Source organism: Corella eumyota, chromosome 4, assembly GCF_963082875.1.
Source record: "Corella eumyota chromosome 4, kaCorEumy4.1, whole genome shotgun sequence".
In the NCBI taxonomy this organism is placed as follows: domain Eukaryota; kingdom Metazoa; phylum Chordata; class Ascidiacea; order Phlebobranchia; family Corellidae; genus Corella; species Corella eumyota.
Genome location: NC_137493.1, coordinates 16,561,263 through 16,587,046, shown reverse-complemented (window position 1 = coordinate 16,587,046; position 25,784 = coordinate 16,561,263). Strand labels below are relative to the sequence as shown.

General features: G+C 26.4%; 6 protein-coding genes across 9 annotated transcripts in view; 5 read left to right on the top strand and 1 right to left on the bottom strand.

Moving 5' to 3' along the window:
* Positions 1 to 727: 727 nt before the first annotated feature.
* LOC145749326 (vacuolar protein sorting-associated protein 8 homolog) overlaps positions 728 to 25,784 on the bottom strand; it is a 29,641-nt gene continuing 4,584 nt past the window's right edge. Inside the window, exons 2-37 of the mRNA XM_082565064.1 lie at positions 12,451 to 12,516; positions 12,253 to 12,325; positions 11,996 to 12,080; positions 11,822 to 11,939; positions 11,498 to 11,552; positions 11,250 to 11,374; positions 10,916 to 11,002; positions 10,672 to 10,739; positions 10,542 to 10,592; positions 10,322 to 10,424; positions 10,116 to 10,172; positions 9,817 to 9,936; positions 9,487 to 9,567; positions 9,187 to 9,357; positions 8,564 to 8,762; positions 8,335 to 8,381; positions 8,045 to 8,202; positions 7,631 to 7,770; positions 7,408 to 7,472; positions 7,094 to 7,235; positions 6,769 to 6,884; positions 6,274 to 6,390; positions 6,089 to 6,190; positions 5,723 to 5,875; positions 4,964 to 5,131; positions 4,664 to 4,762; positions 4,427 to 4,516; positions 3,948 to 4,038; positions 3,501 to 3,649; positions 3,069 to 3,198; positions 2,779 to 2,885; positions 2,480 to 2,635; positions 2,085 to 2,200; positions 1,486 to 1,620; positions 1,223 to 1,376; positions 728 to 1,129 (exon numbers count right to left, since the gene is read on the bottom strand). Of these exons, the coding sequence (XP_082421190.1) occupies positions 1,007 to 1,129; positions 1,223 to 1,376; positions 1,486 to 1,620; positions 2,085 to 2,200; positions 2,480 to 2,635; positions 2,779 to 2,885; positions 3,069 to 3,198; positions 3,501 to 3,649; positions 3,948 to 4,038; positions 4,427 to 4,516; positions 4,664 to 4,762; positions 4,964 to 5,131; positions 5,723 to 5,875; positions 6,089 to 6,190; positions 6,274 to 6,390; positions 6,769 to 6,884; positions 7,094 to 7,235; positions 7,408 to 7,472; positions 7,631 to 7,770; positions 8,045 to 8,202; positions 8,335 to 8,381; positions 8,564 to 8,762; positions 9,187 to 9,357; positions 9,487 to 9,567; positions 9,817 to 9,936; positions 10,116 to 10,172; positions 10,322 to 10,424; positions 10,542 to 10,592; positions 10,672 to 10,739; positions 10,916 to 11,002; positions 11,250 to 11,374; positions 11,498 to 11,552; positions 11,822 to 11,939; positions 11,996 to 12,080; positions 12,253 to 12,325; positions 12,451 to 12,516 (4,017 nt within the window). The 3' untranslated portion in view covers positions 728 to 1,006. The remainder of the gene's footprint in view (positions 1,130 to 1,222; positions 1,377 to 1,485; positions 1,621 to 2,084; positions 2,201 to 2,479; positions 2,636 to 2,778; positions 2,886 to 3,068; positions 3,199 to 3,500; positions 3,650 to 3,947; positions 4,039 to 4,426; positions 4,517 to 4,663; positions 4,763 to 4,963; positions 5,132 to 5,722; positions 5,876 to 6,088; positions 6,191 to 6,273; positions 6,391 to 6,768; positions 6,885 to 7,093; positions 7,236 to 7,407; positions 7,473 to 7,630; positions 7,771 to 8,044; positions 8,203 to 8,334; positions 8,382 to 8,563; positions 8,763 to 9,186; positions 9,358 to 9,486; positions 9,568 to 9,816; positions 9,937 to 10,115; positions 10,173 to 10,321; positions 10,425 to 10,541; positions 10,593 to 10,671; positions 10,740 to 10,915; positions 11,003 to 11,249; positions 11,375 to 11,497; positions 11,553 to 11,821; positions 11,940 to 11,995; positions 12,081 to 12,252; positions 12,326 to 12,450; positions 12,517 to 25,784) is intronic.
* On the top strand, positions 12,960 to 14,244 carry LOC145751111 (uncharacterized). The gene is made up of 4 exons (XM_082567194.1): positions 12,960 to 13,132; positions 13,374 to 13,532; positions 13,759 to 13,883; positions 14,008 to 14,244. The coding sequence occupies exons 1-4, from the start codon at positions 12,983 to 12,985 to the stop codon at positions 14,225 to 14,227; spliced, it is 654 nt and encodes a 217-aa protein (XP_082423320.1). The 5' UTR covers positions 12,960 to 12,982; the 3' UTR covers positions 14,228 to 14,244.
* On the top strand, positions 14,423 to 15,790 carry LOC145751112 (uncharacterized). The gene is made up of 4 exons (XM_082567195.1): positions 14,423 to 14,622; positions 14,849 to 15,007; positions 15,140 to 15,264; positions 15,405 to 15,790. The coding sequence occupies exons 1-4, from the start codon at positions 14,473 to 14,475 to the stop codon at positions 15,622 to 15,624; spliced, it is 654 nt and encodes a 217-aa protein (XP_082423321.1). The 5' UTR covers positions 14,423 to 14,472; the 3' UTR covers positions 15,625 to 15,790.
* On the top strand, positions 17,793 to 20,905 carry LOC145750651 (uncharacterized). 4 transcript variants are annotated; one of them, XR_014283690.1, is made up of 6 exons: positions 17,811 to 18,030; positions 18,205 to 18,342; positions 18,459 to 18,583; positions 19,968 to 20,111; positions 20,328 to 20,452; positions 20,714 to 20,905. XR_014283690.1 is itself a non-coding variant. In XM_082566728.1 (4 exons), exons 1-4 carry the CDS (start codon positions 17,884 to 17,886, stop codon positions 19,132 to 19,134), a joined length of 519 nt encoding a protein of 172 aa, XP_082422854.1. In that variant the 5' UTR covers positions 17,793 to 17,883; the 3' UTR covers positions 19,135 to 19,930. The 4 variants fall into 4 exon arrangements, 2 of the variants coding, with proteins under 2 accessions (XP_082422854.1, XP_082422853.1); XR_014283691.1 differs by lacking the exon at positions 20,714 to 20,905 and having other exon boundaries at positions 20,328 to 20,510; XM_082566728.1 differs by lacking the exons at positions 19,968 to 20,111; positions 20,328 to 20,452; positions 20,714 to 20,905 and adding an exon at positions 18,924 to 19,930 and having other exon boundaries at positions 17,793 to 17,928.
* On the top strand, positions 20,898 to 22,545 carry LOC145749560 (uncharacterized). The gene is made up of 4 exons (XM_082565355.1): positions 20,898 to 21,554; positions 21,728 to 21,871; positions 22,031 to 22,155; positions 22,326 to 22,545. Exons 1-4 carry the CDS (start codon positions 21,408 to 21,410, stop codon positions 22,543 to 22,545), a joined length of 636 nt encoding a protein of 211 aa, XP_082421481.1. The 5' UTR covers positions 20,898 to 21,407.
* Positions 24,550 to 25,674, top strand: LOC145749558 (uncharacterized). Its single transcript, XM_082565353.1, has 4 exons — positions 24,550 to 24,710; positions 24,874 to 25,032; positions 25,121 to 25,245; positions 25,455 to 25,674. The coding sequence occupies exons 1-4, from the start codon at positions 24,564 to 24,566 to the stop codon at positions 25,672 to 25,674; spliced, it is 651 nt and encodes a 216-aa protein (XP_082421479.1). The 5' UTR covers positions 24,550 to 24,563.

The window sequence follows — 25,784 nt, the reverse complement described above, 5'->3', positions numbered from 1 at the left end:
TCTAAACACGTTAATTGGACCAGTGCGGTTCTAACATATCTATTATTTTTCGATTTAAAATTTTTTATTTTTTTTATTAAAATTATATGCAATAATAGCATTGGCCAAAAATATCACGTGACCTAATTAAACCCAGAATAAAAATTTGCTGTAACTTTTGTTTTACTGAAAATTTCTGCGAAATGTTTTATCTTGAATGTTAATTAGGCCAATGCGCGTCTAATATAGAATATAAAATTTTAGGTTTTGAGATTTTATCAATTTTTAATAAAAATGTCATAACTTTTATGATTATTAGTATTTTCAGTTTTATTTTTCGATTTAATTTTAGTATTACCATTATAACTCAATTAGTCTTATAGCAAAAAATGTTAATTATTATTAAAGTTATGACAAATTTATTAAATATTTTAAAATTTAAAAAAATCAAATTTAAAATTTTTTAGGTGCGCCTTGACCTAACTAACATTTAAAATAAAACATTTTATCAAAACTTTCAAAAAAACAAAAACTTTCAAAAAAACAAAAGTAAGGAGCATATTTCATATTGCCTATAGCGCCCCCACTCGACCTCATCTTGGTACCACAAAAAAAGTTTCAAAAAAGTTGAAAAATTTTAATTAAATTTTAGTATTAACATTAAATCAAAAGAAATAAATTAAACAACATAAGTCATATAAAATTAAATGAAAAAAGACAAACTTAGAAAAAATAATTAGAAGCATATATAGTACTGGTCACAAAATTTATTATTTAAAAAATCTCAACAATTACTTTTACGAATGGTTACAGATAAATTTATTGAAAGATCTAAAAACAAAATTCAATTTACAATAAAATTATTTAAAATTTTTTGACTAAAATGGGGTAGAATATATTTATATATAAATATTTTATAAAATAAGGTTTATTATAATTGAGCTAATTGTTACTGATTATAAATCAGATACATTACCGTTTCAGTTTACACCCCTTTAATTTTTTCATTGGTCTTTAAAATGTTTGTTTAAAATTTAATTTTTGGGTGAGTTATTTTAAGTTTGAAGTTTTTATGATCGAATGGTTGTCTTACACTTGAAGTTCGACTCCGATCTCGCCCCTTTGTGACATCATGCGACTCTTCATTGTTCTGTGATGTTATAAAAAAATATATATTTTATTTTTTTTTAGAAAAACAAAATATATATATTTTAAAGGTTAAACATAAGTGAATTTAATTTACCTTTTTATTAAGGTGGTAACTTTTAAAGAATATTCCATCCCGATAATCGCGAGATTTCAATGATTTTTCATAATGCTGCCGGTCGGTATCAAACCGAAGATTATGGCTTGAAGAAAGACTTTTTAAGCAAGATTCATGATAAGCTGAACCTCCCCTAAAAATAAATCAAATTTTAATAAAATAAAAATTTAAAATTATGTTTTTTTAAAATTTAAAATTATGTTTCTAATCTTATATAAAAATATTAAAATATAAAAAGCTACCGAAAAACGATAATTTTTTCGTCACTAGATGTCACTCTCATAATGCTAGTTTTGCAAGCCTGGCAAAGCTGTGATCGGGGGGAAATCCCTTGAGCGACACCCTTGCATAGTTGAGATAAGGACTTGTGACGATCCCTAATTAAAAGAAGAAAAAGTTTAACTTAGTCCAACAAATGTAAAGATAAAAAATGTCCCAAACAGTTTTATTTATTGTTACAAAAATGTATTCAGAGTTTTGTTTAATCAGGTATTAATGACGTTATAGTCCTAGTTAAATAACCACATTAACAAATATAATACAATCAATACATAGTTAATTAAATCATCACATAACTCAAAAACTATTAAGGCATATCAGGTACTGAACTAAAAAGAACCAAAACGTAAACAACTTAATTACAGTGGAATAAAAAGTAAGGCCAAAGAATGACACCCTGTCGCAAGCAAACATAGATAAGATAAGTGACCACATGACTTAAAGAAATGTTACACTATGTAGAAGGTAAAATCTAGAATATCCCATTTTTGTTATGTAATTTTAAGTTTATCATTTAAATATTATTGGCCAATTTAACATTCTAAATACCCCTAGTTATTACCTTGCCAATAGATTAAGTGTTGTACTTAGTAATATTCTTTCATATCTGTAAGTATCCAACATACCAAGCAATAATAATTTAATTTCACCAAAATTTCCACTTTTAAAAGCTGGATCCTAAATTAAATGAAAACTTATTAATTTTAAGATAATATTAGTTTTATATTTCAGTAATTGCAATAAAAAATACACTTAATATATTACTAAAATTAATTTTAACCAATTTGTCAACTAAATGAAATTATTACCACATTTACCTAAAGTAACTTTAAAATAAGCTTTTAAAAATATGCCAAAACCCAAGAAAATGTAATTTCGAATCACACAAAAACTACCCGACTACACTACCTTTACTTATTTAAACATAAACAGAAAATAAATTAACAAATTTATTACCTGTATAATCTTCTGTAACACAGCTGGTATTGTAACATGGCCAATCATGGAACTTAGAACATAATGAACAATGTTCTTGGCTTTCAAGTTTTCAGGATCATTTTCATCAAATTGGGGAAGTTTTAAAGTCGTATCAAGAAGAGTAAACCAGAATTTCTGGAAAAATAAATTTTTATTATTAAACTTTGTGTTTTTGTTAAATGAATTATCCAAGATAATAAACTGTACACATAGTAAATTCTTTTTATAATTCCAATTATGTTTTTTTTGTGCAAAATTCAAAAGAATGAAAATTTTACCTCTCTCTGGGATTCCAGAAGTTTGTTGGAATTTCTTTGGCACAATCTTATGACATCATCAATTGATGACATCACTCCAGTTTCATAGTTCACCGATTTATTAAAATCTGAACAAAAAATCAAATTAATATATTCTAGATAACATACATTAAAATCCTAATTTTAATTTAGCCTTAAATTTTAATTTAGCCCTAAATGTGTTATTAACAAAAATATTAATTGTAGATACCCAACACTTTAATGCAATCTTTAACATTTACATATTAGTCATTTAAACACCACTAACATACCATCTGAAGTTGAAACCTCTTTTATTTTCTCCAATAAAGTTGAGAGCAGTAAATTGAATGCTGAAGTGATGTCCCCGCTTGATTCTAATAAATATGAAGTTGCATCATCAACTCGGTAACGTCGAGTTATCTACAATTGAAAAAATATTATATTTACAAAAAAGGGTTAATTACAAACTTTTAATACTTACTTAAGAGTAAACAAAATATATACGTTTTTAATTTTTTTCTGGGAAAAAACTAACTTTTGGTTTGCTCACCTAATTTACAGTTACTTTTAAAGTTTTTTTATCTTATTTAAACAATAATTATTTGAAATAAATTAAAATGTTATAAAAATCTAATTAATATAACATACATAATTGGTTCAATAATAAATTTTATATAATCTCTAATTTCCTAACCAATGTTAAAAATCCTCTAAATTTTTACCTCCAATGCTTTATGAGGTCTAATAACTTCACAATCCTGAATAAAAGTAAGGACTCTGCTTCTATTAAACTGGCACATCAAAGATAAATATAATTCACAAGTTTCTGGATCTGTTGGTTGATGGATTGTTGATATCTCATCTTTATCAGCTAAAAAATATAATTAAAGTTTTACAAGTGTTCAGAATAATTTAAAATATATAAAATGTATATATGATTTTAATATTAAAACATCTATATGAAAACTGGTATATATATTTAGGGCCTTCAAATTTTAAAAACTGCCATTTGTGGTGCGCGGGTAAATTATTGCAAGCATATATTAGTTCATAGTTGCAACCATATTACTAATAAAATGCTAACAGTAAGGTGGGCAATTAATTATCCATTGTTTAAAAATTTAGCTAAAATTTAAGTAAGTGAATATACTAACCAACAGTAAACTTACCAAAATAAGACTCGTTGATAAATTCTTCGGAATCAGATTTATTTGAAACAAAACAGCCTTGCAAGAAGTTGTACAACGCAAATGGATCATCCTAAAATATTTAAGGCATATAATAAACTATACCTAAATTTATAAACCTTTTAAAATAGTTAAACCGGCAGTGTGGTGTAGTGGTAAGAATTCTTGCTACACCACACATGAGGTCGTGGGTTCAATTCCCACTGATCTCATGCTGCAGCCCCCTTAAGTAAGGCGCTATAAACGGAATGAACTCCTGCTGAGCCAGCACTTAATCAGCAGCATAATTACCGGGCAATTATAGTCTCTATAATATTCCAAACTGCTACAGACAACTCGAGACGGGGTCGGAGTAACTGATGTTACTCTATGTTTAAGTCGCGCAGTCGACTTTCCCACATCGAGGATAAAGATATATACAAAAAAAAAAAAGGGTTAAGTTTTTGACAGATCCAACTTACATGTAGTTTAGCTGATATTGCTTGAATTGATCCTTTTAGGTCAGTGGTCACCAAAATTGCTGATTTTTCACCATTAATGTTAATTAAATCCTACAATAAAATATTTTAATTAAAAACAGAATAACATTACCTAAATTCATATTATAGAAAAAGTAAACACTTGAATCAAAATTTTAATATTCATTTCACAAATTCAACAAAATTAACAGTTTTTTTATTATATTTCTTAATTTTTACCTTAATGTGATCTAGTATCTTGTCTCTTAGCTGTTGTTTTTCAAACTCGTCAGTTTTTGGATCATTGAGAATGGATTTAATGTAAGTAAAAACATTATCCTAAATAAACATAAATTTAAACCTTTGTAAAATGTTAAAACCAAATTGTTAAAATATAACTAAATCTAACCAGAAGAAAGTAAAACATACAAATTTGGCCTAATAAAATTATATTAAATACAATTAACTCCTTTGCAACAAGCTAGTATAAGATTCTTTTATTCAAGAATGTTACTGACTTAAAATTAACCAAAAAACAACCTGTTGAGCTGGGTCATTTAAATGAGCTTCAAAAACCAAATCAAATCTCCGATTTTTGGAATATAAAAACCTCAAAACTCGATAGAAAGAAGCTCGTTTTGCCAACTCAATTAATTTTGTGTTGTTGTCAGATTGTAAGACTCCAAATTTTAGAAGCTCAACCAAAGCCTATTAGAGTACAAAATTAATAAGAAAAGTACAAATATAAGTAAAAAAGTGAAACCTTAACCCAGTCTCAAGTTGTACAAGTTTAATAATATATCAACCTTATAATATTACCCCAACCCAGTTTAAAGTTGTACAAGTTTAATAATATATCAACCTTATAATATTACCCCAACCCAGTTTAAAGTTGTACAAGTTTAATAATATATCAACCTTATAATATTACACCAACCCAGTCTCAAGTTGTACAAGTTTAATAATATATCAACCTTATAATATTACTCCAACCCAGTCTCAAGTTGTACAAGTTTAAAATATTATTGAACTAATGATATTACTTCAACCAGTCTTAAGTTGTACAAAAAAATATCTGATATTGTAACAATATTGTACTGTCGTTATCTACTTCTTAGTCACGTGTTTACACCTTTAATTTCTTCTAGTCCGGTGTTTACGCCTACTGTTATCTTTAGTGTGAGCGAGTTGTGATTTTTGTATGTAAGCTTTTTTTTGTTTAGTGTTAAATGCAGATTCTAATATTTTGTGTATTTATTTTTGATTCTATTTAAATAAGATTCTATTTGAATAAGATACCTGTTGTTTTTCTTCATGATCAGTAGCATGGTCAGCAGGAGTTGTAAGAAATTCAACAACCTGTTGTTTCAAGGTTCCTGTTAGTTTTAACCTAGAACCTTCTTTGGCAGATTGGCGGGCTAGAAAAGTAAACAAGCAACCAACCTGGTCTGGCTACAAGATAAGAGATACTAATTTTAATAAAAAATATTTAATTTAATAGAATTTTGATAAATGTTTTAATTTTTAAAATTTTTATATATTTTAAAGTACAATATAAAAAATGTCAAGCTAAAAACAGAAGCATATACAATATTTTTTAGTATATATATTATACTCTTAATTAAGTTTAATTAACAAGTAATATTAATAATTTATTTTTCTTACTCTAAATTGAGCAGATTCAAGCATAACTTGGAGTAAAATATCAACAAGATTTTGAACTTTTTGGAAGCCGTTTTCACCTTGAAATTCTAAATCTGTAAATGCCTGCACAAAATTAAAAACATTATAAAAACATTTACTTAACAGCCTTATAACATTTTGTTTTTTAAAACAACATTTAAACTTACCATGGACAAAACATTAAGAAACTCTTTAGCTGAAAAATGGAGAAGTGAAGTAATTATTGGATACAAATCATGAGATTTGATTTGAGGCAAAGTTGGTTGAACTAAACTTTCAAACATCTGTTGAAACAAATTTATAAAAAAATAAATTAGTCTAATTAAAACATTTAAGGCATTTATACATTAAGGTTTCAAACAAAAATGCAAATATGAGGCAAAAAACATTGCTATTGTCTTAAACTAAAATTAAGTTAAGTTTTGACTAAGAAATAACATACTATCATGAGGTTAAATTTCATAATATACATGGTTGTTAAGCTTGAAGAACAATATATATATGTATGTCCAATTTATAGACCTATGAAATAAAGCAAACTGTTGTTTGTTGTAAATAAGTAGCTTATGTCAGAAAAATATTAGTTGGAAGTTACGATATCACAACAATTAAAATTCCAACCATAGGGCAGGCTTTTAAGTGATACTATGGTTAGGCATTACCTGTTGTTTCATAGTAGCAGCTACCTCAGGTTTTATATCTCCACTGGGATAAGCCAAACCAACCAAACAACAATTCAAATAAACTAATAACTTGTTGCCCAAGTTTGTCATCTTATCTGAAAACAAAACAACATTTTGTATACAGAATATTTTAGTTTTTTGATTATTTTAATATATTGTGAACATGGTTACCTCAACCAAGTCTCAATTAGTCTTAGCAAGTTTCAAATATTAAAATTTTACAAAAAAAGGTTATTTGATATTCGTAACAATTGTGTATAAATATAAAAAGTATTTACCCAACAACATAGGTAAAAGTGCTTACCACTTAAAGGAATTCCACTTGACATAGCAGCTCTCAGTACATCCAACAACTCACATAATGGTCCAATAAAATCATGAATACTTCTGTTATGCAAACTTATTATTGCATCATATAAACCATGGGCCCAGCATAAATGAAAAACCTGAAAATTATCAATTTGAAATAAAATCAAAAATGTTTTTATTTTAAAAGATACTGTGAAGTACATTTAAAGAGGTTATGTAATGTTTACTAATTAACTTTAAAAATAAATTGCATTTGAGTAGGTATAACATTGGTTATAGATATATTTAAACAAAGATGTAAAAATCAACCTGATTAAGGTCCAAACTACCAACATCCAAATGTAAAAGGCAATTCTCAACATTTGAAAGCATATCTAAAATAAAATTATATTCAAAATTAGTTTCATAACATTAAAAAATATAAAATAATTAGGTTAAAAATTAAATCGTAATTGAAAAATATTATTTTTATATCTTTAATAGTGCAACAAATTTTAGATACAAAATAATCATAAGTATTAGTTAAGCTTACTTTTAGATTGGTAATGTTGAACAAAAGCTTTCATGACCTCAGGACTTATAAACCTCAGTCGATCATTTAAAATATAAGGTTCCAAACATTCAAGGTAAGCTCCATGTGCAATACAATCTACTTTAAATCGATCATAAATCCTAAAAATAATCAGTATTTAATTTACTGGAAGTTTTTTACTTTTTTACTTTAAAAAGCAAATCTAAACAGTATATTATTGCCAAATAATAAAGCTGCTTGTTAAGGGTTGGATTTTAGCACCACATAAGAGCAGTGGGGATAAAACTTAAGACCTCAAGCTATGAAGCCAAGTGTTCTGATCACAACACCATGCTGCCGGTAATAAATGTCAATGATGCAGACTACAATCATTTACTAGAAAAATGTTAGTATAGATAATTTAAATCTAGTGACCTTCCAAACAAGACGTTGATTCTGTTGATATACAAACAATGGTCAACACAAACTGGGACAACATTTCGATAAAAGTTGATCAACACTTGCAACTTTCCACTATCCGGTGATAGCTTCGTCATCGACAAATCAACATATTCAACAAGAATTTCTGACATCTATAAAAATTACAAATAAAATTGTAAAAAATTGAGTTTTGTAACTTTTAGATACAAATTTTGATACTTTAAAACATGTGTTTTTTTAGTAATGTACAGAATAATTAAATGTTAAAATATTTAAAATCTTACCAAATCTGAAACAATTTTTTTCCTTTCAACTGGATTTGAGGTTAGACCTAAAATAACAAACATAAAAACTTAAAAAACTTAATTTAAAACATAACATTATAAATTGAACAAATAGCAAAAATAAATCGAAGGCAACTTAGACCTAATACAATCAGAAAAACATTAAATAATTTTTGCCAAATTCTTACTTAAAAAATTTAAGAAAAAAGTTAGAAAATTATATATTTACCAACAACTGCTTTCGCTTTTCCCTCATAGAAAGTTAAAGCCAGTTTAAGTGCTTCTTTGTGGCCTTTAGACAGAGCAATATTAATTCTTTCTCGCCAAGTATTAACCATCGAACAATACACAAACTCAGAACCAAGAAAGTAAATTTCGCCATTCTTCGAGACCATGGAATGGTAACATGCATGTTCACCAATTAAGGACTAAAAAATAAACAACATAATTGTTTTAAGCTTGTACAACTGGAGACTGGGTTAGGGTAATATCATGAGGTCAATAATATCTTAAACTTGTACAACTTGGGACTGGGTTAGGGAAATATCATGAGGTCAATAATATCTTAAACTTTTACAAAATGAGACTGGGTTGGGGTAATATTATAAGGTCAATAATATCTTATACTTGTACAACTTAAGACTGGGTTGGGGTAATATCATGAGGTCAATAATATCTTAAACTTGTACAACTTGAGACTGGGTAGGGGTTAAATCATGAGGCCAAGAATATGTTTAATTTGTACTGCTTGGGACTAGGTAAAAATGCTTTATGTACTTCATGCAGGGGCTAGTAAATTAATTTTACATTTAAAAATATAAAAAAAATTAAATATTTAAACAACAAACTTACCAATGCTTGACTAACATTTCCTCCAGTAGCAATAGACTTAAAAGTTGCACTGTTATAAGTCAACTTAATTTCATCCAAAGCCTTGTTTTCCAAACATTCTTGTGAATCAACATCAACCACATGACAGTATTCCTTATTATCCAACAACACCACAGTTCTTGAGTTTAACCACTAAAATTAAAAGAAAATTGTGTTTAAGTTTTATAAACTTAATATTATGGTAAAGTTAAACGACAAGATTATATTTAAAGGTGCACAGCGGTAGTCACTTTTATTTAATTTTAATGAAAAAGTACTTACTGCCATATTAATAAGCTTGTAGGTTAGGTTCATGGTTCTTAGATGTAAGAAGTTTAAACTGTCGTAACCTTCCGATTTTAACTAAAAAAATTATCTTTCAAAGTTAATCAAAAAAACTAAATTTTAATTGCTTAAAAAATATAAGGTAAAAACATATTTTGAGCATAGTTTACAATATAGTCTAACATTAGTTTTACAAAATATGTTAATTTTCCATAAAATTTAGACAATGTTTAGACAATGAACAATGTAAAAAAATTTAGTTTGACATTAAAATAGTATTTAGAATTCAAATTAGGGTATTATATTTCACCAACAAATAAATTTCACCTGAAAGAAGTAGACAACATCCCCCCTTCCAAACATTAACACAGGGTCAATCATTCTTGTGTTATTTGCATGGAACACAACTAACTGCCAGGATATAAGTGGAACACAAGACGGGTTGGTCTGCAATAACACAAATACAAATCAAAAAATAACACAAACATAAATTTTACATGTTCAAAGCAAGGTGTTCTAAAATTAGAATTCACCAATGAAAACAAATTTTAAAAGTAACATTTAACAATTCAAAATTAGTTATTTTAAGATTATTTAACTTACTGTGAGTCGATTATTTAACTTACTGTAAGTCGATGTGTAAATAGGATCTTAATTTGAGGTCGTAACATCACAACAATTATCTAGAATAAAAACACAAGGTTTAAAACAATATAAAAATTATGGTACCAAGACATTATATACAATATTTTAGGGTAAAAGCACCTGATTTAAAGCCTTAGACATATAATAAGCATTTTTTTAAAAACTAACAGAGTTGTTTTAAACCTACCTTAGTAAGTGTCCCCATAGCAAGTAAATGTCTTTCTCTTAAAGGATGATCTGCAATATTTTTGCTCAAATGCAAACTTTCCATTGTACAGACTTCACCCCGACTAAAAAGTTGAAAATAAAAAAGTTTTACAGTGCCTTGTTCTTGGATCTTTGTTCAAATTTGTTGGTAAAGTAATTAAACTATAGTTTGAAATTTTTATAAAAGAGTATTAAACTACCTTCCAGAAAAAAGGCATCTTGATTCACATGAACGCACACCCATCACTCTCCTGAAACAGATTAAAAATAAATTCAGTATCCCAACTAAATACACAAAACAGTCCAAAAAACTACTTAAATAATACAAACCTGAAATTAAGTTCAAAAACTGACCCCCCACTGTCATTACAAGCTGCTATAGTTGGATCATCAGTGAACTAAAATATATTAAAGATATAGTTTACAACCATTGCAATTTAGAGACCATAAAATGTAAAATTATTCAAAAAATCTGAACCAAGGTTTAGTTTAACTATAGCTCACAATATTAGAGTTAATTTGAGGCCATTAAAAATAGTTCAAAAAAGTTTTTTTGAAATAAAGTTTAGCTTACTTTTAAATGCAGCACAGCATATCCAGGTGGATGGGCATCAGTTATTGTTCTTAACAACTTTCCATTTGTTATATCATACATCAGAATCTTAAATAAAATAATGCCATCAAAATACAAGTGTTAACCAAATTAGTTCAAGTCACAGTTATTTTAAAGCCAGATTATCAATATAAGATATAGTTTATAAATTTACCCAGTACATCCACACAAATTTAAACTTAAACTTTTTTTTATATTTATTTCAAATTTCACTAAAGCCTCTAAAAAAGCATAAACATAATTTTAAATTTTATACATTATTGTCAAAATGACTAACACAACTTTATTCACTTACCTCTCCTTTAGCATACCCAATCAACAACCTAGTATCATCTGCATTAAACTCTATGGCAGTTACGGAACCATATTTTGCTCCTATCTTCGTGTTACCCAAACAATATAACAAGGTTTGGGATATATCTAAAAAAGATCACGCATTACTTAAACAACACATAAGTTTATTTTTTAAGTTTTAAGACCTACGCAATTTAATTAACTGTATTTGCTATTATTTTTATTACAACATAAAAAAATTGTTCTTACTAAATAAAAACACAAGACCATGAGAGGTTCCAATGGCTGTCATTGAAGATACACCCTAAAAAAGTATATTTGGTTATAAATCTGTAAGTACAAACTTTTCAACCGAAACAATATTGATAAGTATAACATCATTTAGACTAGGTACTACCACATAAGCCATGAAAAACAAGATTTATTCTATGGTTAAGTAAATTACAAGGAAAAATATAAACCACATAACAAGTTTATAATTGCTACAGGTCAACTGGGGCAACAAAATTTACTCTGTGATTAAGCTATGTAGGTAGTGAATTAAAGACATATATGTTATTTAAATTTACTTACCAAAGTTGTTGGGGTGCCAGCATTAATTCGTTGCAGGGCTGAGGAAAGCTGACGAGATAAACTTTCAAGAGTGTGAAGAGATAAAACATTGCCATGAATCGAGGACAAATTTTTCTCCCTAAAAATAATTTAATTTATGCAACTTTGCCTCAAAATTTAATTACAAGTATTTACTTTGTAATTTTACTGTCATTGCTGGCAATTGAAGTTGTCTCCCAATTTTTCAGTTCATTCAATTCAGGCAAGTTTAAATTGTTACCTGCAAGTAAAAATAGCCTATAAAGCTAAGGATTACTTTAACAAGATAGTCAATAAGCAATATAATACACTATAATTTTTTTAAAGAAATGTGTTAAGGAAATTACAGACTTAGCTAATAGGTTTTATCTGTATTTAGGATACAAAACAGAACAAACAATTTAGATATTAACCTGAAGCACCATCTAAGTTAGTTTCTTCATTAATATCATCCAGGTTAATTAATTCATCGTCACTATCATCTGACTAAATAACATTTAACTAAGATTTTAGTTTTTCAGATCAAAATTTTGAAAAGAAATTTAGAAAATTATTTTAAAACTAAAAACATTACAACAAATTTATTGTAAAATAAACAAGCTTCTAATTACTTCATCTAAAATGCTTTCCAATGTTGGCAACTCTACTTCAGGAATTTCATATTCTTTAACATCAAGCTAAAAATAAAAAATACTTTAAACAAAATGTAAAATGTGCATAAAGTACTCTGCTAAATAACCGTTATTTAAAATATATCAAAACCTATTGTTAAAATTTTTTTTATTTATTAGCTAAATATTGTAAAGTAGTAAAAGAATACATAAATACAAGAGAGCTAAGTCCAAAAACACTTATTGACTCAAAGTTATTTACTCTGCTGTAAGGTTATTTCTGCTTCAAGCTCAAGTACACAAGCTCAGTATTTAGTAAAGCTTAACATCACGTTCAAGCTAGACAATATGTATACACAAATAGAAAATAGTTTAATCAACCATATCAATGCAGTAAAGGTAGTTCAAAAACATTATAGGTTATATAACCTGCAAAACTAAATTTATGATAAAGTAGATTTTAAAATATACACAGATTAAATTTAAAAATTTATTTTTAGATTTTTATTTTGAATTAAGAGTAAGTTAAAACATGGATGAATTTGTATGTAAAACTTTAACCAAAGAGCACAGCAATGAAATAAGAGAATTTGTCAATTTGTTTTTAAAAGAAGAACCAGTCTCAAATATGTTTAACTTGACTGAAAATGACAAGAAAATCTACATTGATACACTTTTAAATGTATGTACCAATGTTATTTTTATTCAACATAAAGTTATGTTTTTGAGTGGCAGTTTATTGGTAAAAGAAACCTTAAAACATATAGTTAGCTTGTTTAAAAGCTAAAATAAAATAGTAATAAAACAACTATAAGATATCAACTAAAACAAATTTACAATATTTGTAGCAATTCACGAACAATCTGCTAGGTAAATTAGGATAGATCTCTATTTACATAAAGTTTTATCTACATTATTTTAAGGTGACATTGCTACAAGGTCAGTGTTTTGGTATATTTCATAGAGAAACAAATGTAATGGTTTGCTGTGAGGTTGCATCACCAGGAAAATATCGTTTATCACCTGAAACTTATGAGGTTGGTGAGGTTAAAATGTCAAAAAACATGGAGGCGCTTAACAGAGTAAGCAAAGAATGATATAAAGTTACTTCTAGAGTCTAATATTGTTTGTGTACAATTGTAAACTAATCTTAATTGTTAAATGTTACCATTAGACTAAAAAATAAAATAAAAATACCAGTTTGGCTGTTAATTAATGCTACAAACTTTAAACAAGTATCATAAAATGTTTTTTAAACTATTCATTATTATTTAATACATATATTTTTAATGGTGATTTACTTTTTAGCTTGATGAAATGCTAGAAGGAGATTTAGATAAATTCGTGGGATCCAATAACTACGTTTTATGGGAAATAGTTATAACTAAAAAGAAATTTCAAGGAAAAAGAATAATGAAATTGTTAACTGAAACGTAAGACAAAAACATTTTTCATGATTCAAGGCCTAAGTTATGCAAATTAAAAAAAGAATATAATACAAAAAATGTAATGTTTTGCACCCTTTTTAAATTCTAATATGTTCTTGATTTTATATAGAGCCAAAGAACAAGCGATTAAAAATGGTTTCGATGCTGTTGTTGCTTGTGCAACCTCTGGAAAATCTCAACAAATATTCAAGAAAAATGGATTTAAACCAATTAAAGAAATTTACTACAAAGAATATGTAGACAGTGTAACTAATACAAAACCACTTTATAATATGAAAGAAGAGAAAATTCAAGTTCTTATTCTGAAGTTAAAACCTACCAAACTATAAATTTATCCATAAAAAATGCAATGTTATGTAACTGTAAAAAACTGATTGTATAGTTTGTTTTTTAAAAAATTATACAGAATTTATTTGTTATTTATTCGATTAATTGAATTGCTAATTCCTTTTTTACAAATCTTAACTAGCAAAACAAAATATATGCAAAAATTAATAACTGTTAACAATCCTTAAAAAACCTGTTTCGTTTGCCTTTATTTTAGACATTTAATTAATAATTATAATTTTTTAATATGGATAAATTTACTCATAAAACTTTGACTGAAAAGCATAGCAAAGCTATAAGAGAAATGATGATGTTATATCTTAAAGATGAACCAGTTGCTAAGATGTTCAACTTGACTGAAAATGACAAGAATATTTACATCGACACAATTCTAAAAGTATGAACTTTTTCTAAAATTTAAATACTTAAATTTACGATAGAGCAAGAAAATGTTACTGCATATCAACTACAACTAGGCCTTTATACTAAAAAATGCAGCTTGAGGCTAATGATTACTATTGAAGCTGGCATTATGAATTAGGCAAAAACGTTTTTATATTTAAATTAAAATTTCGATTTACACTACTTAATACCATCATCATTTAAATGTATTTTTTTCCTAGGTTTTGGTTCCACAAGGATTTTGTTTCGGTTCATTTCATAAAGAAACTAATGAAATGGTTTGCTGTGCAATGGCCACACCAGGAAAATATCGTATATACCCTGATAGTTATTATGACAGTAAAAACAAACTGTCAAAAAATATGGAAGCCCTTAACAGAGTAAGTGGAATATAATAAGTTTTAAGTGGAATATAATAAAAACTAAGATAACTTTCTTTTTTTACAAAAAAATTTGCGTTGAAAAAAAAAGGTTTGTGTTTTTTTTTTTAAATTGTTGAACTTGTTTTATAGTTTTTTGACTCTGTAGACGGAGATTTAGAAAAATACGCAGGATCAAACAACTTTGTGGTAATGGAATTTATGGTTATAGAACCAAAGTACAGAGGCGAAAGATTTATAAAATACATAGATCAATTGTAAGTAATTTACTTTATACCAAAAAGACTATGTTATAACAGCAGTGAAAATCAAACCTATGTATGCCAATCAAATGACAAATCAATATTCTACAGTAATTAAACTAAAGGGTATAAAGATTAAGTTAAAATATTTTTAGATTGAAAAGTAAAGCAATCAAAAATGAAATTGATGTCTTTTTTGGGTCTGCAACTTCTGCCAAGTCCCAAAAAGCAATGAAGCTAGCAGGACTTACGCCAATCAAAGAGATTTACTACAAAGAATATGTGGACAGTGTTACTAATACAAGACCACTTTATAATATGAAGGAAGAAAAAGTGGTAGTGGGTATGTTGAAGTTAAATTCTCCCAAACTCTAAAACTTTTAAATTAGGCAATGCATTTTAATCTACCTTAATTTTAATTTGGTTACCTCGTTAATTTATTAACATTTCTTGTACTTTTTTAATTTTGTTACCTTAATAATTTAGAAACAATTTTTGTACCTTACATCATTTTCTAATTATTTTTTTATGGTAAACCTCAAAATAGTAACCTTTTTAATTTTTTAATAAATATGCAATTTAAACATGTTTTCAAATATTTCATTAATCAATTAGCTTTTTTTAAATGAGAATTTAGGCATTATAAAAATAGCTTTAAGCAATCAAGTAAAGTGGACTTGTTTATTAAATGCATAGATGAGCTTAAAACCGCAAATAAAATGCTTTAAAAGTTTGTTGTTTGTATTATTAGATGATTAACTAGCAGGCTAATAAAAGTTGGTAAACCATAAAAAACCTCTTTGGTTGTTTTTAACTTTGTATGGTTACCAAACAGGTTGTGAAGTTTGCAATTTAATGTAAAATAACTTTAAAGATTAGCTAAAATTTAAAATAACTAGAAGATTACTTTAAAAATAGCTAAAAAACTCAAAAATTTTACTGATTAAGTTTGGCAAGTAATAAGTTAATACCATAATGGAAAATTATTGTGCACCATTAACCGCAAAACACAATAATGAAGTTAGAAAAATGATGGAAATTTATCTAAAAAGTGATCCTATGGTTGATATGTTTAATTTGACAGAAAATGACAAGAAAATTTATATTGATTCTGTTATAAAGGTATGAGTTAAACTAAAACATTTTAAGTTCTGTACTTTTAATCAAAATCTGTACTTTTAATCCGCAAAATTTCCACTAATGTATTTACTTAAAACGATATTTTAATTTTTCTAAAAGTACATAGTGCCAGGGCAGTTATCATTTGGAGCTTTCCTTAAAGATACAGGAGAATTAGTTGGATGCTCACTAAACTCATCTGAACAATGTCGTATTCGAACTGAAGAATATGCAAGCCAAGAGTCACCAAACATTAAAGTTCTGGGCCGGGTAACTTAAGTCAATAATTTAACACCTTTAACATATAAACAACCCAATAATCTATGTATAAAGGAGCTCAGTGGACGATTTATATATGTATGTCAAATTTATAGTTCTACAAAATAGATAAAACTAACATCAATAGTCTGCAAATAAATGATAACACGCAAATATTTTTAAAAGTTGCAACCATATTACAAAAATTAAAATCTTGTCCATAACAAAAGCAATAGAACAAATAACAATACTAATATGCTTCTTAAATATGATAATAAATTACCTACAAATACTTTTTTAGTTTGAGAATGAAATAGAAAAAGGTTTAGAAGTAATATTTGAATCCAACAAATACATCATGTTTGAGATTGGGGTTGTTACACCTAAATACCAAGGCAAAAAAATATCTCAAAATTTAGTTAAATAGTAAGTATTAAATATTGTTTCACAATTTAAACTTTTTAAAGTAACATACACTCTCCATAAATATATTATTTCTTTTTAGTTGTATGAGTCATGCCAAAAACAACGATTTTGATGTAATTTTCACTGCTGCAACCTCTGGAAAATCTCAACAAGTATTTAAGAAAATTGGATTCAAACCAATCAAAGAAATTTACTACAAAGAATATGTAGACAGTGTTACTAATACAAGACCACTTTATAATATGAAAGAAGAAAAAATGGTTTTTTATCAAATGAAACTTAAAAACTCAAAAATGTAAAATTTACCATTTAATCTGACCATATTAATTTTTAAATACTGTAACATAAACAATTGTTTTAAATAAAAATATAATTTAACATTTATGTCTAATAGTATACTTAATAAAATTAGCTAGTAGCACATTACTACAATAACTATTGCATCTTGTTACAATTATAGTAATCTTGTATTAACATAAAATATTTTTAAACCTTACCAATAAAGTCATAGCCTACCAATAACACTATGTTAACATTAAATATTATTGTCTGGCTGAACAGAGAAAAAAATAAACCCACAATAACAAAAGAACATTAAGGAGAAAAGGTTCTAACCACAAACTTAAAGCTTACCGGCTGAATTAAATGTCAGCAAAACACACACAAAAGGAAGTTGTTTACTAAAGTATATGATTAACTAGTATGTCTACAAAGCTCAGCAGCTTACATCTTAACTACTGTATAAGTTTATCACTTATTTAGTGTCTAATAAACATAGGTTTAGTTAAAAAATTACATAAAGCATTTTACACTTTAGTTTAAGTATATAAAATGAAATATGTTTGTGCACTATTAACTTCAAAACATAATGATGAGGTAACAGAGATGATGGAAATTTTTTTAAATGAAGAACCAGTGTTTAATGAGTTTAATTTGGAAGAAAATGACAAGAAAACTTACATTGATTCAGTTATAAAAGTACCAAATAAACAAATCAATAAATTCTGATTACTTTTAAAGTTTAAAACTCTTTCCTTTATTTTAAGCTAAAAAAATCCAGCAATATATTAATAATTTAGTTTTAAAGTTATTGCAATAAATGTAATCATATTAAATGTCTAAATTCAAGTTAAAAAAATATATATTTTACAGTTCATAATACCAGGAAATTTATCAGTTGGAGCTTTTCTTAAAGAATCAGGAAAACTAGTTGGTTGTTGCATAAATTCATCTGAACAGTGCAAATTAAACAGAGAAAATTGGTCACCTACTATGCAAGCTGTAAAGACGGTCTTACTAACTTTCACTTTTTTGTTTAAGACTGTATATTATTAACAACATGCCAAATACATTAAGTATTTAAACTATGTCATAAATACTAAACAACTCTTTATATTTTCTTTTAGTTTGGGGATAAAATAAAAAAAGTTTTCGAAGATCACATAAAATCCAGCAAATGTTTAACATTTAATTTTATGATAGTTAAACCTGAATATCAAGGCAAAGGTGTTTGTACAAAAATGCTTAATCAGTAAGTAATACTAAAACTGCTTATAAAATATATGTTTAAACCAAAATATTAACCTGCTTACTGACACATTTTGTGGCCACATTTAAAGAGTAAGCTGCTGGTAAAAATTTAAACCTAACTCATCTTTCGATATAATTCAATCAAAAAGTTGATACCATTATCATGATTTTTTTTAAATAAAGACAAAGCATATAGGACTATGTGACTTTATGTAAACATCAATAGTAAAGGCATGTTTTAAGCCATGAAAATGATTTTGTCAGCGCAAAAAAACTAAATTAAGAAAACTAGACTTTAAGCATAATTAACATTATGCACTCAAGTAAATTATTATATTTAGTTGTATTAACCATGCCAAAAACAATGATTTTGATGAACTTTTTTCTGCTGCAACCTCTATAAAATCTCAACAAGTATTTAGGAAAAATGGATTTAAACCAGTTAAAGAAATAAGCTACAAAGAATATGTAGACAGTGTTACTAATGCTAAACCATTTTATAATATAAGTGAAGAAAAAATGATTTTCTATGAAATGCAACTCAAAAAATAAAACGAAAAATTTAACTTGTTGATATGGTGATAATGTTTTAATACTTTAAATTAGATAATAGTTTTTTTTATTTAAATAAAAATATAATTTAACATAGTTGTGCACTGATGTTTGTAATAAATTTAGATTTTAGCACAACACTAATACAAATTATTAACTTTGCTTACAATTAAACTTAACTTGTATCAGCAAAAATTTTAAAACTCGACCCATAAAATCATACTTTTATACTGAAAATATGTTTTAATGTATGGCAAAAAAATCAAAAGTTAACCAGCATCAAGAATAACCTACCTATGTTAAATATCAAAAGTAACATAACCACAAACTTAAAATCAGTTTAATGTTAGAAGGTAAAAAGGTAGAAGGTTATGTTTACTTGAGTATAATGATTAACTAGTCTACAAAACAGAACAGGGTATCACTTGACCTACTTTATGTGTTTTTACACATTTAAAGTGTTACAAACAAACTGGTAGATCTTTTTTATTTGGGCAAGTTTAATTTAAAAAAATGGAATATTTTTGTGCGCCACTAACTTTAAAACATGATGCTGAGATTAGAAAAATGATGACAATTTTTATGGAAGGCAAACCATTAGCTAAAGCTTTTAATTCAGGAAAAAATTACAATGAAATTTTCATTGATGCAGTTATGAAAGTAAGAAATCCTAAACTTTCTTATCTTAGAATTTGAAAATTTATTTTTAATTTTAGGCCTAAAAACAACTAACAAAACCATTTTTTATTTAACACTTACAGCTACTTTAATAAATGTCATAAAATATATAAAGGATACCCCTAAACAGAGATTAATAAATACATATATTACAGATTTTAATACCAGGAAATTTATCAGTTGGAGCTTTTCTTAAAGAAACAGGAGAATTAATTGGTTTTAGTGTCAATTCATCTGAACAATGTCAATTAAAACGTGAAGATTTTAAAATGTCTAAAAATGATCCAGCTAGAGACTCAGTAACTCAATTGTTAAACATTTATTTAAGATATCTAATGGACTATATGATTATCTGTTCATCATATATAAAAAACATTTGTTGCACTTTTTTTAAAGCAAACTTAATAGTACAAATAAGTTTTGTAATAAAAAAATTCGAAATTATACATTAAAACATCCATTTTGCTGTTATAATATCTTTTGTAACAACGCAACAATTTATATTTTCTTTTTAGTTTAAAAAAGAAATGGAAAAAGTTTTCATAGATTTTATAAAATCACGAAAATATTTAATACTTGAATTTGGTGTAGTTAGGCCTGACCACCAAGGCAAAAGTGTTATACAAAATATAGTCAATTGGTAAGTTAGTTTTTTTAGCATCAAAATTATCTTAAAGTAAATACTCTAACCCATTTTAAACAAAAAATACCTACTTAAAATTATTTTTAGTTTTAGGCTATTAAAAGCAACTATTTAATTTAATAGGGTCATTTAATTTGTAAGTATTTTTTAAACAACATTTAAAATTACCAACAACAATTTTCTAAAAAAAGATCAATTAGTTATACGAGCATAATCATAAACAATAACAATAATCAAATAGTTAAATTATGATTTTAGTTGCATTATCTACGCAAAAGATAACGGTTTTGATGTTCTTTTTACTGCTGCAACGTCTGAAAAATCTCAAAACTTATTTAAGAAAAATGGATTTAAACCAATTAAAGAAATTTATTACAAAGAATATGTTGACAGTGTAACTAATACAAGACCATTTTATAATATAAGTGAAGAAAAAGTGGTTTTCTATCAGTTGCAACTACAAAATTCTAAACTATAATATAACTTGTAAAAACATATTATAAATAGTTAACTAGCAATGAAATGATAATTGTATTTTTAAATAAATTTAATTTAATATGCATATTTGTGTCATTGACCTAAACAGTAAAATAATACTAAGTAAATTTATGTATCTAGTAGCAATAACAGTAAATTTACAGACTTCATTTTCCAATCCAAGAGACTTAAAGCAAACAAACATCAACTCAACCCACAGCAAAATTTGTGTAAACACAGAATCATTTAATGATATAACCACAAACTTAAAATGAGTTTCATGTCTGCAAATGAGGAAACTCAAGTTTATTATTAACTAGTTGGTCTACAACCTTAAACGCCAACAATTTGAACCACATTATGTGTTTTTTACACATTTAACGTGTAACAAATAAACTTTCAGATACTTTGACTTTGGAGAGGTTATATTTAAAAAAAAATTAATAAATTGACAGTTTTACTTAGGCAAAAAAAAATGGAATATTTTTGTGCACCTTTAATGTCAAAACATAATGCTGAAGTTAGACAGTTGATGGAAATTTTTATTAGCAAAGACCCAATGTTTGACTTGTTTAATTTGGAAGAAACTGACAGAAAAATTTACATTGATTCAGTTATAAAGGTACAGAAATACAAATCTTAAAAATTCATTTACTTTTAAGTTAAAAATTTATTGCTTATTTCAAGCTTAACAAAAACCTAACAGAAAATATTACTATTTAAAATTCACTGTCATTTCTTTAAATTCAATTGCATAAAACTTCCAAACTTAAGTTTAAAAACTGTATTTTACAGTTCATAATACCAGGAAATTTATCAGTTGGAGCTTTCCTTAAAGAATCAGGGGAACTAATTGGCTGTTGCATTAATTCATCTGAACATTGTCGATTAAATCGAGAAGATTTTAAAATGTCTTCTACTATGCAAGCGGTAGACTCGGTCAGTTACAACATTAACACCAGCAACAATACATTAATATAATAAAAATTTAAATATTTCGATGACATAAAATTAAACAACAAAATTTACAATTTAAAACATGCCATATTTATCAAGTTGTTATCCTTCCACAAAATCTAAACAGCATTTATATTTTAGTTTGAAGCCAAAATGGAAAGTGTTTTTGAAGATTTTATAAAATCAAACAACTACTTGATGTTAGAGTTTGGTGTAGTTAAACCTCAATATCAAGACAAAGGTGTTTGCACAAAAATTGTTGAATTGTAAGTGTACTAAATGTTAAAATACATCTAAATAAGCTTCTTTCTGGTAAAGAAAAAGCATCTTAGTCTGTAATACTGTTTAGAGGTTAAACCAGATAAAAAAGTTAAATCTTCACCCTAATAAACAAGCTTTTAAACTTAACATAACTTATTTAAGTTACTGCTTTTAGTTGCATTATTCAAGCAAAAAACAATGGCTTTGATGCCATATTTTGTGCTGCAACTTCAGCAAAATCTCAACAAGTAAGTAAGAGAAATGGATTTAAACCAATCAAAGAAATTTACTACAAAGAATATGTTGACAGTGTTACTAATACAAGACCACTTTATAATATGAAAGAAGAAAAAATTGTTTTCTATCAGATGCAGTTAAAAAATTCTAAACTATAATAAACTTGTTATTAATAATACTTTGTTGCTATAAAAATGTTAATTGTTGTTAAATAAATAAAATCTAAGATGCATATTTTTGTAATAAACTTAACCTTTAGAACAACTGTAGAAAAAACTTACATGTCAAGTAGCAAAAATAGTAAATTTGCAGCTTAATTAAAAATTCAAAAATTGTGTTTTAATCTCATTTTTCAAACTATTTGGCAGTTAAACAAAGAACAAAACCACAGATTACGGGTTCAAGGGTAAACAAATAAAATCTTTAAACTAACAGCAATAAAACAATTGTGTTAATAAAGCTGAAAAACTGAATATGTGCAGACACAAGTTAATGTATAACCTTCTGTTAGTATTTAGAACTGTTAAAATATAAAGTAAAACAAAGGTTATTTTTTACAATTTAGCTTATAATTTTTATTGTAAAAATATGGAATTTTTTTATGCACCACTAACTGTAAAACACGCCGATGAAGTTGAAAAATTGATGAAAATTTATCTAAAAAGTGATCCTATGGTTGATATGTTCAATTTAACTGATAATGACAAGAAAATATATATTAATACCATAATTAAGGTAAGAGATAAAATTATAGCATTATAAAACTTTGTTTTTTTACATGGCATTTTGTGCTAAAGCCAACTTTTTTATACTTTAGGAGTAAAGAAAAGTCAGATTAAATTTATTTATATTTAAGGTAACTGTGCCTGAAAACCTTTCTATTGGTGCTTTCCATAAAGAAACTGGGCAACTTATAGGCTTCAGCATTAATTCATCAGCTAAAAACCGTTTGTCCCCAGAAACTTATAATACCAAGAATAATCAAATGTCATCAAATATGGAAGCAATGTCAAGGGTAAGTTTAATACATATTTTTTTTAAATAGAAATGCCTATTTATTTCTTCACTAATTTTAACATTTCATTTTTATCATTTTAGTTTGAAGACCAGTCGGAAAAAGACTTAGAAAAATATATAGGATCAAATACTTATATTTTATTTGAAATTGGTGTTGTAATTCCTAAGTTTCAAGGCAAAAAAGTTGCACAAAAATTAGTAAATTGGTAAATCAAAATTATTTTTTACATTATTATCTATTTATTATATTTTACAGAAATTAAACTAAAGAATTAAAGTTAAATAAAAAATGTTTAAAAATGATTACTGACCTTTACAAAAGCATCAAAAAAAACTTTAAAAGTCATTTTTTAAACAATTTCCAACATTATTTTAGTGGAATTAGCATGGCTATCAAAAATGGTTTTGACGCCATTTTTGTAACTGGATCTTCAAAAAAATCCCAGCATGTTCACATAAAAAAAGGATTTAAACCACTTGAAAAGATTTACTACAAAGAATATGTAGACAGTGTTACTTATACAAGACCACTTTATAATATGAAAGAAGAAAAAATGCTTCTTTCTTGTTTAAACTTGAAAAACTCAAAACTTTAGTTGAAATAACTTTACTTTCATATTGCATATAAAAATATAAAAGTCAATGTTATTGTGAAAGTTTTAAACTAAAATCAACATAATAATATTTAATACTATTGTTATTATTACTAATAATTGCTGTGTAAATAGTGATTGTTTTTAAATAAATATATTTCATTTAAGATGCATATTTATGTAATAAACTTAATCTTTAGAACAACCCTAATTAAACTAACATTTTAAGTGGCAATAATACTAAATTTGCAGCTTAAATTAAAGAGACAAAAACAGATTTTAATCTTATTTTACAAACTATTTAGTAAATAAACCAACAACTGAACCACAGACAGGTTGGCCTACAGGAAAACCTATGTAAACACAGGCCTTAGGGTAAACAAATAACCCTTTAAAAACTTTACTGAAACATTTGTATTAAAAGAGAGGACTGACTGTATGGGTGCAGACAAAAGAGAAAAAAATTAAATTACTGTTAGAAATTAGAACTGTAAGATGAATGTGGTATACTAATAGTTTAACTCATTCAAAAACTTCACTTTAGGTAAAGAATTTTAATATAAAATATGCAATTTTTTTGTGCACCATTGACTGCAAAACACAATGATGAGATAAGAAAAATAATGGAAATTTATCTAAAAAGTGATCCTATGGTTGATATGTTTAATCTGACAGAAAATGACAAAAAGATTTACATTGACACTATAATTAAGGTAAGAGATACAATTATAGTATAGGTAGAAAACTAAAATTTTAGATTCTTGGTAAGAAGAAACTTTACAACTTAGTTTTTTTATTACTTGACATTATTGTCAGAAAGCCGTCTTTTTTATACTGTGAAAGTAAAGAAAAGGTTTTTATTTATTTATATTACAGGTAACTGTGCCTGAAAACCTTTCTATTGGTGCGTTTGACAAAGAAACTGGACAACTTATTGGTTGTGGCATTATTTCATCAGCTAAAAACCGTTTGTCCCCAGATAATTACGACGTGAAGAATTTTCAAATGTCACCAAACATGCAAGCACTAACTAGAGTAAGTTAAATTTTATACTTTCCTAGTAAAAGCTGCCTATTTATCACTTAACTATTTATTAGTAAAAACTGGTTTTATTCTTGTTTAGTTCGAAGAAAAGATGGAAAAAGACTTAGGAAAATATATAGGATCAAACAATTATATTCTATTTGAAATTGGGGTTGTAATTCCTAAGTTCCAGGACAAAAAAGTTGTACAAAAGCTAGTAGATTGGTAAATAGGAATTAATATGTTTTTTTTTTTATTTACTTGGAACTAATTAAGGTTTAAATGGGCCAACAGTGTTTGAAATATTGATTTTAGTAAAGGTTTCTTTAAGTATGGTAGAAATTTAACACAAAAAGTTAAATCAAAAAAGTTTTAAAGAACTACTAACCCCTACAATACACCAACAGTAAGCATTAAAACAAACTTTACTTTAGTGTTATCGAAAAGGCGATCAAAAATGAAATTGATTTTATTTTTTCGACCGCATCCTCAAAAAAATCTCAGCATATTGCCTTAAAAAATGGATGGAAACCAATCAAAAAGATTTACTACAAAGAATATGTTGATAGTGTAACTAATATAAGACCACTTTATAATATTAAAGAAGAAAAAATAATTCTTTCTTGTTTAAAAATAAAAAACTCAAAACTTTGAACTCTTTAATTTTTACTTTTATATTGCATATAATCCCAATATTATAGTAAAAGTTTGCTTAAATATAACCAGTCAAAAAATGTAACAATTAATAAATAAAGCAATTAGAA